This window comes from Anarhichas minor, unplaced genomic scaffold (assembly GCF_050575085.1).
Source record: "Anarhichas minor isolate MPS153535 unplaced genomic scaffold, ASM5057508v1 ptg000071l, whole genome shotgun sequence".
Classification (NCBI taxonomy): domain Eukaryota; kingdom Metazoa; phylum Chordata; class Actinopteri; order Perciformes; family Anarhichadidae; genus Anarhichas; species Anarhichas minor.
Window position 1 is genome coordinate 6,517,501 of NW_027466517.1, and position 15,000 is coordinate 6,532,500.

General features: G+C 43.5%; 3 protein-coding genes across 17 annotated transcripts in view; 2 read left to right on the top strand and 1 right to left on the bottom strand.

Annotated features, from left to right (window-relative positions):
* LOC142935132 (transcription initiation factor TFIID subunit 4-like) overlaps positions 1-3,509 on the top strand; it is a 19,198-nt gene extending 15,689 nt beyond the window's left edge. Inside the window, exon 15 of the mRNA XM_076079271.1 lies at positions 3,384-3,509. Coding sequence (XP_075935386.1) covers positions 3,384-3,509 — 126 coding nt within the window. The remainder of the gene's footprint in view (positions 1-3,383) is intronic.
* A 1,787-nt stretch (positions 3,510-5,296) lies between these two features.
* Positions 5,297-9,393, bottom strand: ddx10 (DEAD (Asp-Glu-Ala-Asp) box polypeptide 10). Its single transcript, XM_076079270.1, has 2 exons — positions 7,946-9,393; positions 5,297-7,245 (listed from the first exon to the last, which is right to left on the bottom strand). The coding sequence occupies exons 1-2, from the start codon at positions 9,293-9,295 to the stop codon at positions 6,106-6,108; spliced, it is 2,490 nt and encodes an 829-aa protein (XP_075935385.1). The 5' UTR covers positions 9,296-9,393; the 3' UTR covers positions 5,297-6,105.
* Positions 9,394-11,389: 1,996 nt separating this feature from the next.
* szt2 (SZT2 subunit of KICSTOR complex) overlaps positions 11,390-15,000 on the top strand; it is a 117,935-nt gene continuing 114,324 nt past the window's right edge. For 10 of the 15 annotated variants that reach the window (XR_012947762.1, XM_076079160.1, XM_076079168.1 and 7 more), the window contains exons 1-2: positions 11,391-11,552; positions 12,423-12,548. Coding sequence is in view for 12 of the 15 variants with exons in the window: in XM_076079160.1 (XP_075935275.1) it covers positions 11,529-11,552; positions 12,423-12,548 (150 nt within the window). In the remaining 3 variants the exon portion in view is untranslated. Of the gene's footprint in view, positions 11,553-12,422; positions 12,549-15,000 lie in introns of all 15 variants that reach the window. The other 5 variants (XR_012947763.1, XM_076079171.1, XM_076079172.1 and 2 more) reach the window with 2 other exon arrangements.

A 15,000-nucleotide genomic window follows, 5' to 3' on the forward strand; every position in this document is an offset into this window, starting at 1 on the left:
CTTCTACTGCTGGGTCCAATCTACATGTACAGTCCACTACGAACTAACAGCAGAGCAACAATACGTAAGACAAGGCAGGGGGCGAGTTGTTCTCTTGTTTCTGTCACTCCGGATTTAATCCAATATACGAACTATAACAACATACATTCATTGCCTTCTAGAGGACTGCAAGTAAACTCACACTTCCAGCTGATATTAAACATTACAAGCTCATTATGAACACCTGTGCAGGAAGTGTTGTTTTATCAACATAAGCGCTGAATGTAAAAATTGCAATGCTTGGAATTAGTGAATGACAACAATATTTCTGTTTAAAAAAGAGAAAGTCCGAGTGGTGATTATGACGTGCTGTGTTACTGAACTGATCAAGACGACGGGTAAACAGGGAGGCTTGTAACTAAAGTATGAGAAGATGAACTTAGACAGGAAGATGTGAATACAGGTTAGTCTCTAATAGAAGCCTGTTTTGGGTAACTGACCACTGTTTTAACATTACAGTATTTCTATTTCCTCATCCTTCAATCAGTCCTCTAAAATGAAAGACAAAAGCAGTTCAACTAAGCTATGACCTCTCCAAACATTCATGAATATTTAGCATTAAAGATAAACGCAGTAGAAACCATGAAGCACCAAGAGGAGACACTAACTCTGCAGAAAGCAGCATGTTGGTCATTGTAGCTAGCCTCCGTGGCTAACGCACACACAGGCAGCTCACCACAGTCAGCATGTGTGAGACTGTTGGTTCAGCTCATTGAGTCTTTAATTCTGTGTGTTTTAAGTGTTAGCCCTGCAGGCTGTAGGTTTAAAGATGAGGACGCTCTGTTCACTGCACATACTCCCCACTGCCTTTGAACTCCATTACCCAGAGGAGCCGGCTGTCTGGCTCTTTCCTGTAAACAGCCACAGGGCTTCCTTTACCTCTTCACAGGCTGCTCCTCAGCTGCTAACTATAGAGGAGGGATGGGCACATGTGTTTGGAGTGGAAGCTCTTTTAGCATGTGACACGATAATCTATCAAATGATGAATTTAGTTTTTTTTAAATTTCTGTTTTATTATAATCACTTTGTTTAAGTCCATGGTAATTCAAGCACTTGGTTGACTTTGGTTTTTAGTGTGAAATCCTCTTTGACTAAAGTGATTCATTGGGTTAAATGAGTTTAAAACCTCTTGAGCACGACGCCCCCAAATTTGGGGGCTCTCGGGCTCAGAACCCCTCAAACTCACATGCGGAAAATAGCCTGATTATTAGCCAGTAGTGTGGACACGGCCACTTTTTTTTTTCGATGAACCAGCAACGTCTGGACAACAACATCATATAAGTCACTTATTATAAACTCCAAAGACAACTATAGGCTACTCATATAAGCACAAGTATATCGTGGCATAAAAGCACCAAATCCGGGCCAGAAATCGGCGCTATGAGTACAGTAAATCAATGTTTGTACCCTCATGCTAACAGCTACCCAGTCATACAAAGCATGTAATAGCATTAGCACACGTGGCGGAACACGTAACTAACTTCTGTTTTACGATCCGTAGAAGCACTAAACCGTTGTGTGTGATCAAACGTACCTTCATGCTGAACTTCGCCGAAACAAATCGTGGGTATGCGCCCAAGTTTTCTCAAAATATGGATAATAACGTCGCGGAATTTCCGTTCCAAAGCTGTAGTCATTGCTGCCAACTGCATACTGTTGACTTCCGACTTGTTTCCAGAATAAGAGCGGTCAAGGGGGCTTGGTCGAGTGGTCAGACTGCCTGCGACCGGAAATTTCCGCCGGGGTACACGCGTCACTTCTGGCAACTTTATTGTATGAAATCTTTTGACGATCACCACCATACTTGGCACGAGTCTTCCTAAGCCTATGACGCGTCTAAAGAGGGGTTGTTTTTGGAAATCGACCGAGGATAGGCTGAGATCCAGCCACACACACACACATGAAATGAGAAAATCCTACAGATGACAGCCAAAACTGGCTCTGATGATGTTATGAATATGAATATGATTCCTATTATCTGTATTTGGATGTATTGAATCATATGAGTGATAAAGAAAGTGAAATATATAGTTATATAGTGTATAAAAGTACAATGTAAGAGCTGCAACAGCTGGTTCGAAAATGATGGCCTCGCCTGACTAAAACCTCTTATTCTTAACTTTATTCCACTTTATTCCACTTTAACCTTTTTTTAATAACTACTGATCAGTTATGCTATGACTTGGGAAAGATTCAGGGAGCTAGCTGCATTATTTCAATAACCTTTTATCACTGAAAGTGCATTTTTCCCAGGCGAGGCTGAATATTTTCACTTTCAGCTGTGTTATGTCTTATTTTCTATATTAACCAGCAACATATTCACAATATGACCAATGTAAACTATGTCACAGGTGTTGTGATCTGATTATATCAACAAAAATTATTAAAATCGACCTTGTAGTTACAGAGCTATGGTCAGTTTTGTAGGGCTATGCTTTTTCGCTCAGAGACCTCAAAAACGGCTCCGAGAATAAGTTAATTAAAGCAGCTTTCTTTAATGAATAGAACTCGTCAGTTTCGTCAACAGAATGACATGTAGGGGCGGACACACCGAGTGTAAGCTGCTCTCACCTTTATGGTCTTGGGATCACATATTACATGCAAATCCATCAAGACAGGCTTCAAATGGTGTGTGTGTGTGTGTGTGTGTGTGTGTGTGTGTGTGTGTGTGTGTGTGTGTGTGTGTGTGTGTGTGTGTGTGTGTGAGAGAGAGAGTTTGACAGATGGATCATCCAATCACCTGCCAGGTATTGTTTTTGGAGGTTCCAGCCTTTTTTTTTTTTTTCCAATGATGGATTTTCAGATGGTGCTGTGCAACAAACCAGCTGACTCGTCAGGTTCAAACAGAATGAATAGACGTGCAAAGAAACAGAACTACTGTGCATCATTCCGATGCTGTGAATGAAGCGTGGAACTATTTGGTGCAGCCCTGCAAAGCACATAATATTTTCTTTATTTATAGAATTATATTAACATAAACACAAAAGCTGCTTCAGACAAAAAAGTCTTCGTGAGCTGACGAAGCAAACTCCATTCGCTGATGGAGACGGTGAGATCTAGTTGAAAGTCCAGGCAAGAGATGGTAACCAAGTCAAACTGCTGTTCCTATACTAGGGCAAGAATGGACTTTGACACTCAACATGTCTGATGTAGTTTGAGCTGTGAGTGTCATTTTGGCTCGTAGCAGTTAGTCATGAAATTTGCAGACAGTCTTTCATTTTCTGTAAAAATAAAATAAAAACTGTTTGTGTGTAACTGTGGCAGCAGCTCACTGAAGAGTACTGCTTACTTCTGACATAAGAATGCATAATATTGAGTGTACCTGTATTGTGTGTGTGTGTCAGGTGACCCTGCTGCCCAGACGGGGTGTTCAGAGAGTGACTCGGGTCATGCTGAGGGACCTGCTGCTGTGTATGGAGCAGGACCACTTCCTGTGCCACTCGCTCACTCTGTACAGAGCCATGCTCTGACTGCCTTCACTGGTCACCATTGGACCGGTCTCATAATGATCTGCAGCAGATCTTTGGTTTTCTTTTGTTTCAGTTCTATCACATATCTTTGTTTATTATCTCCTATTTGTTGCCAGTGATGATCAGCTGGTCTCTAAAGCACTCCTGGTTCTGATTAAAAAGATGGTGCTGAAGTGTTCTAGGCACAGTGTTGAAAAAGATTAGTTAAGTTCTAAGCTGAATGTTGAGCTGTTTATTATTTGACCATTAAAAGAAGTGGACTGTGTCACATCCTGACTGTTACTGTCTTTGGTTGTTTAATCTACAGCAGGACCTCCTGATAGGACTGGGAGGAAAGACCTGCATGAAGCCTGATTATCACACTATATGGAAAGCATGAGGCGTTTACATTTACTGTCACAATGTGTGCTTTTCTTCAGTAACACAGAATGTGTCCAAATAGAAATACAGAGTTAGTGAGTATTACACCTTGAAACATTTCCTTTTGTTGGGACTTTTGGCTCCAGTTTACTCAGTTCACAGCTGCTGTAGATGGAGGAACTTTTGAGCGTTGAAATATCTAAGAGGAGGGGCAACCAGGCCTGTACGAGTCCCTCTACTGCCACCTGCAGGAGACACGTGTGTCCTACACACAGCTTCACACCTCTAAAGGTACACCACTGGGAGCTCTGGTCCCCATGGATACATTGTGTCATGAGCTGATGACGTGTGCTCTTGACGATAACGGAAGAGACACTTTTCTAACAACTGAGATGTGTTGATGGGTGGATCAGAAAGCAAACCTTCACATAGTTAGTGGTTTTTAGAAACCTGGAGAATAGAACAGATCATCAAATCATACATCAAAACTTCAAGAACACCTTTGATGAAAAAATAAATAATTAAGAAATTTGGAGCACAAAACATAATTTCCCTAAAGACTCCGAACACTCACTTGTGACGTAGGGCCATCTGGTCATTCTGGTGTTTCATTATCTTTTATCATCCTTTGTGCTGGTTTATTTATTATTGATCTGCTTTGTTGTAAACTGCCAACAGGCCTCTGCCGTCACATAGCTTTTATAACATTCAATCTATGAAACATGGTCAAAAGAAGCCCTTTTCATTGTGAAACTCCACAGGCTGCACATTAACAAAGGGTAGTATAAAAATGAATGTATTGATGTTAAAATGTTTACTACTTTGTTCAGGATCAGTTACTTTACTTAAAACTGTCTGAATCCCCATTTAATCGGGTGGAGAATTTTCTATTTGTATTTATTTGACTTTTGAAGTTCATTATAATTTATTTTTAGTTTTCAGAATATGTTTGCTAGTTTGAGTTGAAGGAATGGCCATAATCACATTTTAAATTTGGTAATTTACTTTAGTCATTTCACTCAGAATCATCAGCTCAGTTCACACACAGCTGAGCTCATAGGGTGAAGTGGCCTTTGATCCACTACATCCACACCCTGATCTTGTTGTTGCACTACACTTCAATGTCTTCATTCATGCCGTCTCCTCTTTTTCAGTAGTGATATAGCTAAAACATTCATGTTCCTTTATTTATGTAATATTACCATCTATTTATTTAGTTTTACGACACCCCCCCTGGTGAGGACTGCACTGCCGACCGGCCACTTTAAGCAGCGATTGGTCAGGTGAGTGGAGGCGGGGTTTGAACCTCTTGACTTATGACACCATTAACTACATCACTTCTAATCCTACAAATGTCCACAAAAACATGACGGCAGCTCTAATGAATGCTCAAATCCCATTTCAAAACAGTAAACTGAACACGTACATGAGCAATACAAATGATTTAATAGAATAACTTCATATGTTTAGCTTGGGTTTACAAATGTCGGTATAATGAAGGTTGGAGTTGTGGAATGTAGACAAACTCAGGTGAAGCTGAGCAACACAGTCCTGATGAAGCTCATTAGAGTGAAGCGTAATACTTAATATACGAGATTGGTAGCATTTTATATTGCCTCAACATGGTGAGTGCTAAGCCTGTCGGCTAGCAGCTAACAGTGTATACCTGAGGGGGGGGGGGGGGGGGGGGGCTACGCTTCCATGACGACGCTGTCGTTAAGGGCGACATCATCAGCTGCAGAGCAGCACGCTCACCAACCAACATGCAGATACACAACAAGCACTACACACAGAGGGAGACTCCATCCTCTGCTCAGTCAGACAGCTTTACAGTAATAGTTGTGTGATATATAAATGCCCTGAATCCTGTCTATTGCACCTGTAAAGATGTTAAATAACTTTGATTGTTGCTTATATAGTCAGGTATATTTCATTTCACAGACCGGAAAGATTTGAAGCCAAGTCTTCAGGATGCTTAATTGAAAAGATGGCACTGGTTGCATTGTGGGAGTTGTAGGATCTTGACCCATACTATGGACTAAAGGTCAGCCTCGGATGCTTCACTACACGTCTCTTAAAGAGTCCTCCGACGTTATGGATGTGCAACACGAAACCTTTAACTTCGTCACTCTTCAAATGTGAACAACTCGCACTCTGAGACTTCTGTGTTCTTGTTTTCTTTGTTGTTAGAACTTGATTAACCGAGTTCGTACTGTTTATAAATCCCCCGTCTGCTCTAGCTCTGTCCTCCTAGCAGATGCAGGACTAACTGCTCGTCCTCAGCCAGAGAGAGACCGGTGTCCAGAGCTTTGAGCTCATCGTTCCGTCGACTCACTTTCTTCCTCTTCCCCGCTGTGAGCTCCTCCTCCTCGTCACCGTGCTGCCGTTTGGCTGCCGTCATCTCCTCCTCTCCGGAGTGCAGTTTGTCAGGGTCCGGCAGAGTGCTGGGGTCAAACTCGTCTTCGCTGTGGTTGGCGAGGTACGCCACCACCTCGTCCTCCTCGTCGTCATCCGATTTGCGTCCGTGCTGCTTGCTGGCCTCCCTCCTGGCCGCCTTCGCCTTCAGCCGCTGCTCTCTGTGTTTGGCTTTCACCTTGCGGCTGTACTCCTGCTTGTCGAACGCCTGGTCCTCACGTTTCAGCCTCTCCCTGGCCTTCTCCATGTTGATACCAGAAGCCCCCTCATCCTCATCCTCCTCTGCTTCGGTCACTGCCCGTTGGACCGGAGGCCACAGCTGCATGGCCTGCCCTTCTTCGCTGAACGCCACTTTGGTGTTGAGTTGGAAGTTTCTCTTAAGGGCCCTTTTGGCGTCTTTGAACTTTGTCTCTTTTTCCGGGGGCTTTTCGGAGATCTCCTCGGGCTCCTCGGAACTCTCCGCATCCCCCGTCAGGTTGAAGACATCCTTTCTTTTGACCGTCAGCAGGTCCAAGTCTCTCAGATCATCGTCACTTTCGTCGTCATCTGTACCGAGATGCAGTCCCTCTCCTTCGTTACCACTTTCCTCGTCATCGCCTAAATCTTCTGACTCTGAGCTCCGACTTTCCTCCTGAGGAACGCTTCCTCTCAGCTGGGCCTTGAAGCTCCTCAGCTCTTCCTCCCCTTCAGACTGCTCCTCCTCTCTCCGCCCCTCTTTCTCGCCTCTCTGTGCCTGAGCTTTGCTCAAGAAGCGCACCCTCGGAGCCACGGCGAGGCCCAGAGAAACGGCGTACTCCTGGATCTGGAGCTTAAAGACGTCGAACACCTCCTTGTTCTTCATCAGGTAGATGGAGCGCAGGTATGAGACAAAGCACCGCTGAGCCCTCTCCTTCTGCTCCTTCTCCTGGGCCAGAAAGGCCTCCAGCTTCTGCTGGACATTCTGCTGCTTGTCTGGGTTCACCTGGAACCAAGTCAGAGAGCAAAATGAGTGAATATAGATGTCTGCTGCTCTTTATTGTTGTACTCAAATCTATACGTTTATATGGCAATTAAAGTCATCCTGAGGAGTTTGTGGAGTAATATTCTGATGAGTGGATACCTATGTTGTGAGTATCTCATGCTCTATTTCCCCCCCACTTAAACTCATAGGGTACCTTTAAGACAACATTCTTTTCTCTTTTGTACCAAACTCCACTCACTTATCTAGCAGCTAAAATGTGCTAATATTATTTATCAATGCTGCAAAACACAGTGCGACCCCTTAAACAGCGCTTACGTCAGCATACTATTATTGTACACTAAATTACCTGCAAAAGAGATTTTATTGAAATAATGCTTTGTGTACATGCATGATTACAAAAAATAACTAAACAGAGACAAATTCTTTATTATGGTCTATTGATTATGCTGTCATGCTGTATAATGTCAGTTTAATGTCTTTAGCATTAAACTGAGATAGACCTTTTCAACAAATTGCGTTGCTGGGCAACAGCTTTTGGGATGTCATTCACATACACGCGACAGGACTGGGACACATGTGGAATGTGTCCCAGTGTCAAATGGTCTATAATACAATGCAATAAGTAGGCTGAAAAAGACTTTCTACTTTCCTGCCCACTGTGTGTGTGTGTGTGTGATGCCGTGAATGCACGAGGTCCCACCTGGATCTTATTGATGGGGACCTTCTTCTCTTGCAGCTGGCCGACCATGCCCACCTCCTCGGAGGGGAGCAGCAGCAGCAGCGCCTCCCCGCCCTCCTTGTACCTGGCGGTCCGGCCCACCCGGTGGATGTAGGTGTCCGCGTCCTCCGGACAGTCGAACTGCAGCACCCAGTTGACTGTGGGGAAGTCCAGGCCCCTGGCGGCGATGTCGGTGGCGAAGAGCACCGCGTTCTGCTTCCGGAGGAAGTCGTTGTAGACCTCCACTCTCTTCATCTGCTGCTGCTTGCCGTGCAACGCCAGGATCGGCATGCCGGGTCTGAGGCGGCAGAGGACCCGGAACAGGTACTGCACCTCTTTGCAGCAGGCGAAGAAGACGATGATCTTCTTCCTCAGGTGGCTCCTGATGAAGGAGTAGAGCATGTTGACCTTCTGGTGGAGCTCGCACACCACGTAGCTCTGCTCCAGGGTGGCCGGCGTGCTGAACTTGGCCTTCTCGTGAACCCACACGTACTCCGGGTCCTTGAGGCTGAGCCGCGCCAGGTCTTTGACCGACTTGGTCTGCGTGGCGGAGAACAGCAGCGTCTGCCGGGACTTGGGTAGGTTCTCCACGATGGCGTTGAGCGTGTCCGCGAAACCCATGTCCAGGATGCGGTCCGCCTCGTCCAGAACTAGCATGTGGAGGTCGGAGGCGTAGAAGGTGGCCGTCTCGTCCATGTGCTGGAGCAGACGGCCCGGCGTGCAGATGACTATGTTGGTGCGGTGGATCTTCTCCGACTCGCTCTCGAGGTCCTTCCCGCCGATGATGAGCCCCGCGGAGAACTCGTGGTTCTTGCCCACCTTGCGGAGCACTTGGAAAGTCTGGTAGGCGAGCTCTCTGGTGGGGGATATGATGAGAGCACCGAGGCCGTCCATGGAGGTCCACTGATGGCGATACAGACACTCCAGCACCGGTATTAGGAAGGCTAAAGTCTTCCCGGAGCCGGTCTTGGCCGCGCCGAGGACGTCTTTACCGAGCAGAGCGAAGCCGATGGTCTGTCTCTGGATCTCCGTGGGCTGTCTGTACTGAACCCCCTGCAAACCTAGCAAGGTCTTCTTTGAGATGGGGAAGTCTGAGAACTTGACCGCCTCCTTGGCGTTAATGTTGCCGTACCTGCTGACGAGCTTGTCGATGTACTCCCGTTCGACCTTCCACTCGGGCTTCTTCTGAGCCGCTCTGTCTCGCTTCACGTGTGCTTTCGTCTTGTTGTATTTTTTCTTCCATTTCTCGAAGTTTTTGACGGGGTCGGTGCCGTCTGTCATCTTCGTGGTTTTAGGTTTCTTCCCGGTGGGATTTCCGCCCTTTTTCTCCATGTTTTAAGTTATACGGAGCAAGAAAAAATAGTTAAAAACTCACAGGCTGTACCTTCTGCTAAACAGCGTGGAGAAGACAGCTCATCGTCGCATGTAGCCATACGTCATCATCATGCGCAACATCACCAAGTCCCTCAGTTGTACCTGTCAGGCAGCACTTAGTTCCGCCCGAATTAAAACCTTCAAAACAGAGCACTTGGAACATCTGTTGTACAATCTCTCTGTCATATTCTCTGTTATCATATTCGTAACCCTACTCTGTATTCCTCTAGCTTGACTTTTTAATTGGACAAGAGCTGCAGCACTTTCGATTTCGATTATTCAATTGGTAGAAAATTAGTTGGCAATTATTTTCATAATTGATTCATAGTTTTTATGGGGTTTTTTCTTCAGAAAAATATGTCAATTCTGGCTCTAGTTTCTCAAGTGAAAATATTTTCTGGTTTCAAACGAGGACGTCAACTTGGGCTCTGGATTGATTGAGAAGGGCATTTTTCATTATTTTCTGACCTTTTATTGATCAAATGACTAATCGTTTAACTCGGAAAAGAACTGACCGATGAATTGACATGAAAATCATCCTTTAGTTGGAGCAATATGCTGGACAATAGTTAAAGTTCTGTCAAAGAATGAATGACGTTTTAGTAGCTTTTGAATGCCCATCAATGTATGTAATGACAAAATATTTGCTAATATAGTATTTATGTAGACAATAGGTTGATTTTCTTGAGTCAAGGATCTCCTTTACTTTAAAAAAAATTGTGATAGGTAAATATATCATTACAATAAGTAGTGAAGTAAACAATGTAATACAATAATTATATTTAATTGAATATCTATTGTTTTTTTCTACACAGAATGTATGGAATGCGTAAAGTTGATTTTCCTCCTTATGGATCTTCTACAATAAGTAAATCATTGGAGGGGATCTGACGCTCCCTGTGAAGCTGTACTCTGGGCAAAGAAATCCCCCTAACAACAGGAGTAGCACTTGGTTAAAAAGGCAGGCAAATGGCAAATTGCTAAAAAGGAATACAACTTCGAGTGTTTAGGGCACACTGGCCAAACTGGGAAGAAGTACATCACTTGGGCAACATTCAGTTTGTTTATCGAGAAATGTATGTAGTTTCGGTTTTCTGAGCAAATGGTCCATGTTTTATTTTTAACACATTTAAGCTGTGTCAACTATAACGGTGGCTTTACTACACTGAGTCCGACTGTCTAATGTATAAATCAGTTCATTGTTAACTTGGTACAGTATTTCGATAGACTGTTCATGTGTATTTCACTAGTTAGTTGGTTAGTTGTCTAGTTGACAAATCTGTGTTCCTCCCGGAGAAAAAAAAGAGAAGCGGTGACTCTTCCGGTCACATGCCGGTTAAAAACAAGATCCACGGAAGTTTAATGAATGTCATTTCAAAACAAAAGTTTATAGTCGAACCAATGGATAGATACAAAAAAATCCTCAAGGCATGAAAATAATATGAATGAACAACATGGTTTACAATATTGTTAGAGAATATAAAAGGCATGCTACAAAATACCGTCCATTGAAAAGAAAAATTGAAAAAATAAACTTAGACACAGACACTTCTGTGACAAAAACTACCACTGTTATGACATCATTTCTGTTGGTGGCTTGATTGTATAAACATAGAAAGCCCTCTATCTCAGCTGCCTTCAACAGAGTATATAACTAGGTTATTCACAGAAAGTCAAGGTTACACACATTTTATGAGTAACACATTATACAAAGTAAAGAATAACTGTTATTTTTCTATTGGTGACAATGACAAAATATCCTCTGTAAAAACGGCCTCTCGTCCTATCAAGAGGCCTATCAAAAATATATAAGGTCAAACATGTACCTGCTCTGAAAAAATAATATCTCGGATTATATTGGTGATTGCTCATAATTAAATGACTAAATGAATGTCTTACATATACCAGGTATATGATACATAAATAAAATGTAGGCGTGCATTACCAGAAGACACTAACGTTATATCATTAGAAATACCCATGTTTCCATATTAGTGTAGCACGTTTTATTTTGAAAGATTGGACCGGAAAAGGTATGCCCTGTCACCCTATCTAGCTGACACTTCTCTACGAACACCTGACAAGACAGATGATAAACAAGTATTGGGACGTATTCTTTTTCACAAACCAAAGTGAATGTTCTTCAGCTGAGGCTCGCTAACGTCCCCGCTGTCCCTATGCTATACACGGCATGGCAGAGAGACAGGACAACGAGGTAACAGCACCTGTATTCTGCGGTCGAAAGCACAGGGGTTGCATTTGGTTAAGAAAAGAAGCGCACATTTTCCATTTGCGTGTTCGTCCTAACAGTCAGAACTCGACAAAGTCCTGTTTGAAGTGACGCTTAAAAGAGAATAGTCTCCAGCAAAATAAAGCTTTGCTTACACCTGCGGACGAATAGACTTCTGCTAGCTGTACGTTAGCTCAGCAGCTAGCAATAACAAGTTAACACGAGCCACGTTAGGTCTCTCGTGACATTAAGTCGAGATGTGTCCCTGTGTTTGTGGCCCGTTAGCACAGAGCTTAGGTCATACAGTGCTTTAGGGAAACACGGGTTTCCCCCAGCACCAAGTTATCTGAGTCAATAAGGGAGGTTAGTTTGTGCTAAGGTAAACATGTAACGTTATTATAATTATTACATTAAATTGGACGTTCTGTAAATGAACTAGAGCCACCTACAAATAACCCGTTAAAATGCATCATATTTGAGTAAAACCTTAACTTGAAATGCTACACACTGCATGCTAGTGTCTATATGGAACGTATGGGGTTATCGTCTATAACAGGAAGACTTAACAAAAGCAGACATCTGATTGAAGAAGATGCTAGTCGTGGCTTTGGGGTAGCTATACTGTGAACACCAACATCCATCAAAGGTCTTAAATCAGAATTGTGCAGCTGTTTAACTTTGCAAGGAAACTTGATGGAATTTGAACTGCCAAATATTTTAATTGAATTTGGTGTTAAAAGCAATTTGAGGCTAAACCAAGCGCTATATGTTTCTGCCATGATCAAGACACTTGGTAATTCAGATCAGTGAGCAACAAAGTACACTGAACATGTACTGTGTGTCTCTCATGGGAAGGTGGAGGAGGCTGACCGGATCTATCTGCTGATGAAGGAGGAGTATCGGATCTCTAGGAATGTGCGTCTGGCGTGGTTCCTTGGTAAACTTAACCAGGTCATCTGGCCAACATCAAAGCCTGAACTGGTGAGTTAACGCTGCCCCTTACTTCCTCTTCCTGTCCTCATGGAGGCCCAATAGCACAAAGAGGATAATGGTTTGCCACTCTTGTTGGAAGTGGTGAATGCAACCATTAGTATGCTGCTGCTGTTATGTAGCACGGCTGATGAGAGAGTCGAAAGTGGTTTGATCAACCAATAGCACTGTTCAGGAGACAGCAGGCTCCAGGTTGACCCACATGTGATGCCCAGATATCTTCTCCAAAAAGAAACACAACAGTATGATTCAACTAGAAAATTCCTAAAGAAATTTTGACAGTGTGGCTTCTACTGCCCGAAGAAATCGCAATATATACACACGCCAATGTTACCGGTAGTGTCATTCAGGTTCAATTGAGATAGCGCTACTCTCTTTTCTGCATTTCAGATTAATACTCTTATATTTGTGGGGCTTTTATTTTGAAAGGGTGGGACTGGGTGGGTGAGAGAGGGGGAGAGGAGACAGAATCATAATGTTTGACACTAAAATGAGAGGCTTCATCACAAGCATTCCAGTTAGAATTCATTCTGTGGGGCTTTTAATTTGAAATGGTGGGGGGGGTGAGAGGGGAAAAGTCCTCTAAAAATATCTAAGACCTGAATGACTGTATGATAGAGAGAGAGGGAGAGAGACAGAGTGAGTGAGATAGGCAGACAGGAGGTCTAATGATCTTTCCTTGAATATCATGTGTGGAGAGAGAGAGAGAGACTGACTGACTGATTTCTCTGGCAATCTGTCTCATTTGGAGATTGTATTATGTTTTATCTTTTACAGCTTACATGACTATTGTCCTGCTCTGCCATGTCTTTCCTCGTCTCTCCCTCTTGTGTCGCGGTGTGTGTAAATGTCACTCGAATCAGGAAACTTATCAGAATACCCATATTTGATTGGCTGAGCGGCTCAATAAAGTGCAGCGTTTTGTCTACGTTTTAAACTTTGAATCATGTTTCTACGTTAATATACGGCTAGTCAATATGGGCCCAAAGTTAAGTGTTTTTTTAGCTCTCTTCACGTCGAAACCCCATTCAAGTCAATGGGGCGATTTTGCTCAGTTTTTTGGGATTTTCGGGAAAACCGCTGGGCTAATCTCTCCGAAAAATAGATAGCACACTATTCCCAATCGGGCCGCACGTTTTAAGGTATTTTTCACGCCGCTGTTGGCAACGCTGTGTGAGGAGAAGCGCGCCAAACTTTTCGATAAAGATTAGTATTATTATTATTATTAAGCCCGCAGGATTACAGTCGGTGTGCTTTGGCAGTTTCACTGCCTGTGCTACAAAGCCACACTGAATCAGGTTTATCCAAAAGTTTGGCGCGCTTCTCCTCACACAGCGTTGCCAACAGCGGCGTGAAAAATACATCAAAACGTGCGGCCTGATCGGGAATAGTGTGCTATCTATTTTCCGGAGAGATTTGCCTAGCGGTTTTCCCGAAAATTCCCGAAAATCCCCAAAAACGGAGCAAAATTTCTCCATTCACTTGAATGGGGTTTCGGCGTGAAGAGAGCTAAAAAAAAAAACACTTAACTTTGGGCCCATATTGACGAGCCGTACATTAACGTAGAAACATGATTCAAAGTTTAAAACGTAGACAAAACGCTGCACTTTATTGAGCCAAAGGGACATTTTGATAGCTAGCACAGTTTTCATGAAGTCACAGATTAAGTTTCAGGAACATTTTGGGTCTGTTTCAGATTTTATAATGGGTGTGTATTGCACGGCTCGTTAAGAGCTAGAGTGAGAGCATAACTGTCAGAGTGGAGCGGAGCAGGAAAATATTCTGTGATTTTTCCAAACAAATTGCTCCAGCTCCCACAATGTTTACTCTTTGTACACCATTTTTGGCCAAAAAGCTTGGAAATGTTGTGCTGTCGCACACAGATGTCTGTGCAATCCAACGGACTTACACATTTGGCTCAAAGAGCCGCAGAGCGACATGAACTCCAACCAACTGCTCCATTAGACTCCATGTTAAATCTGACCACTAATTTCTCAAAGAAAGCAGACGGTACCAGTTTTGCATATTGCGCTTGAGCTCACATTATTAAGACCACAAACATAAAAACACATCTCCGCGTTTGCCAGAGTCTTATCTCTCTGACGGTATCCATATTTTATTGATTAGTCTCATGGTTTTGGTATAGAGGGCATATGTTTGACAGGTAGTTTTGTTGGAAATCACTGTTCACTCTCTCTCTTAAGTAGCCTCTAACACACAGGTGCTCCAATCACCAACATGCACCCAAGCACACAGGTGTTTATATGAGCTCATTAGTGATGTTGATAAACACACAGAGGCACTGAGACACACACACACACACACACTCCTCTCCCTCTCTCTCTCTGTCTGTCTCTCTCTCTCTCTGTCTGTCTCTCTCTCTCTCTGTGTCTCTCTCTCTCTCTGTGTCTCTCTCTCTGTGTGTCTCTCTGTGTGTCTCTTA

Coding starts and splice junctions, on each gene's coding strand:
- ddx10 (XM_076079270.1), bottom strand. CDS start 9,295: ATGGAGAAAAAGGGCGGAAATCCCACCGGGAAGAAACCTAAAACCACG. Junction 7,246..7,945: donor TCCCCATCAATAAGATCCAG/GTGGGACCTCGT, acceptor ACTTGGTTCCAG/GTGAACCCAGACAAGCAGCA.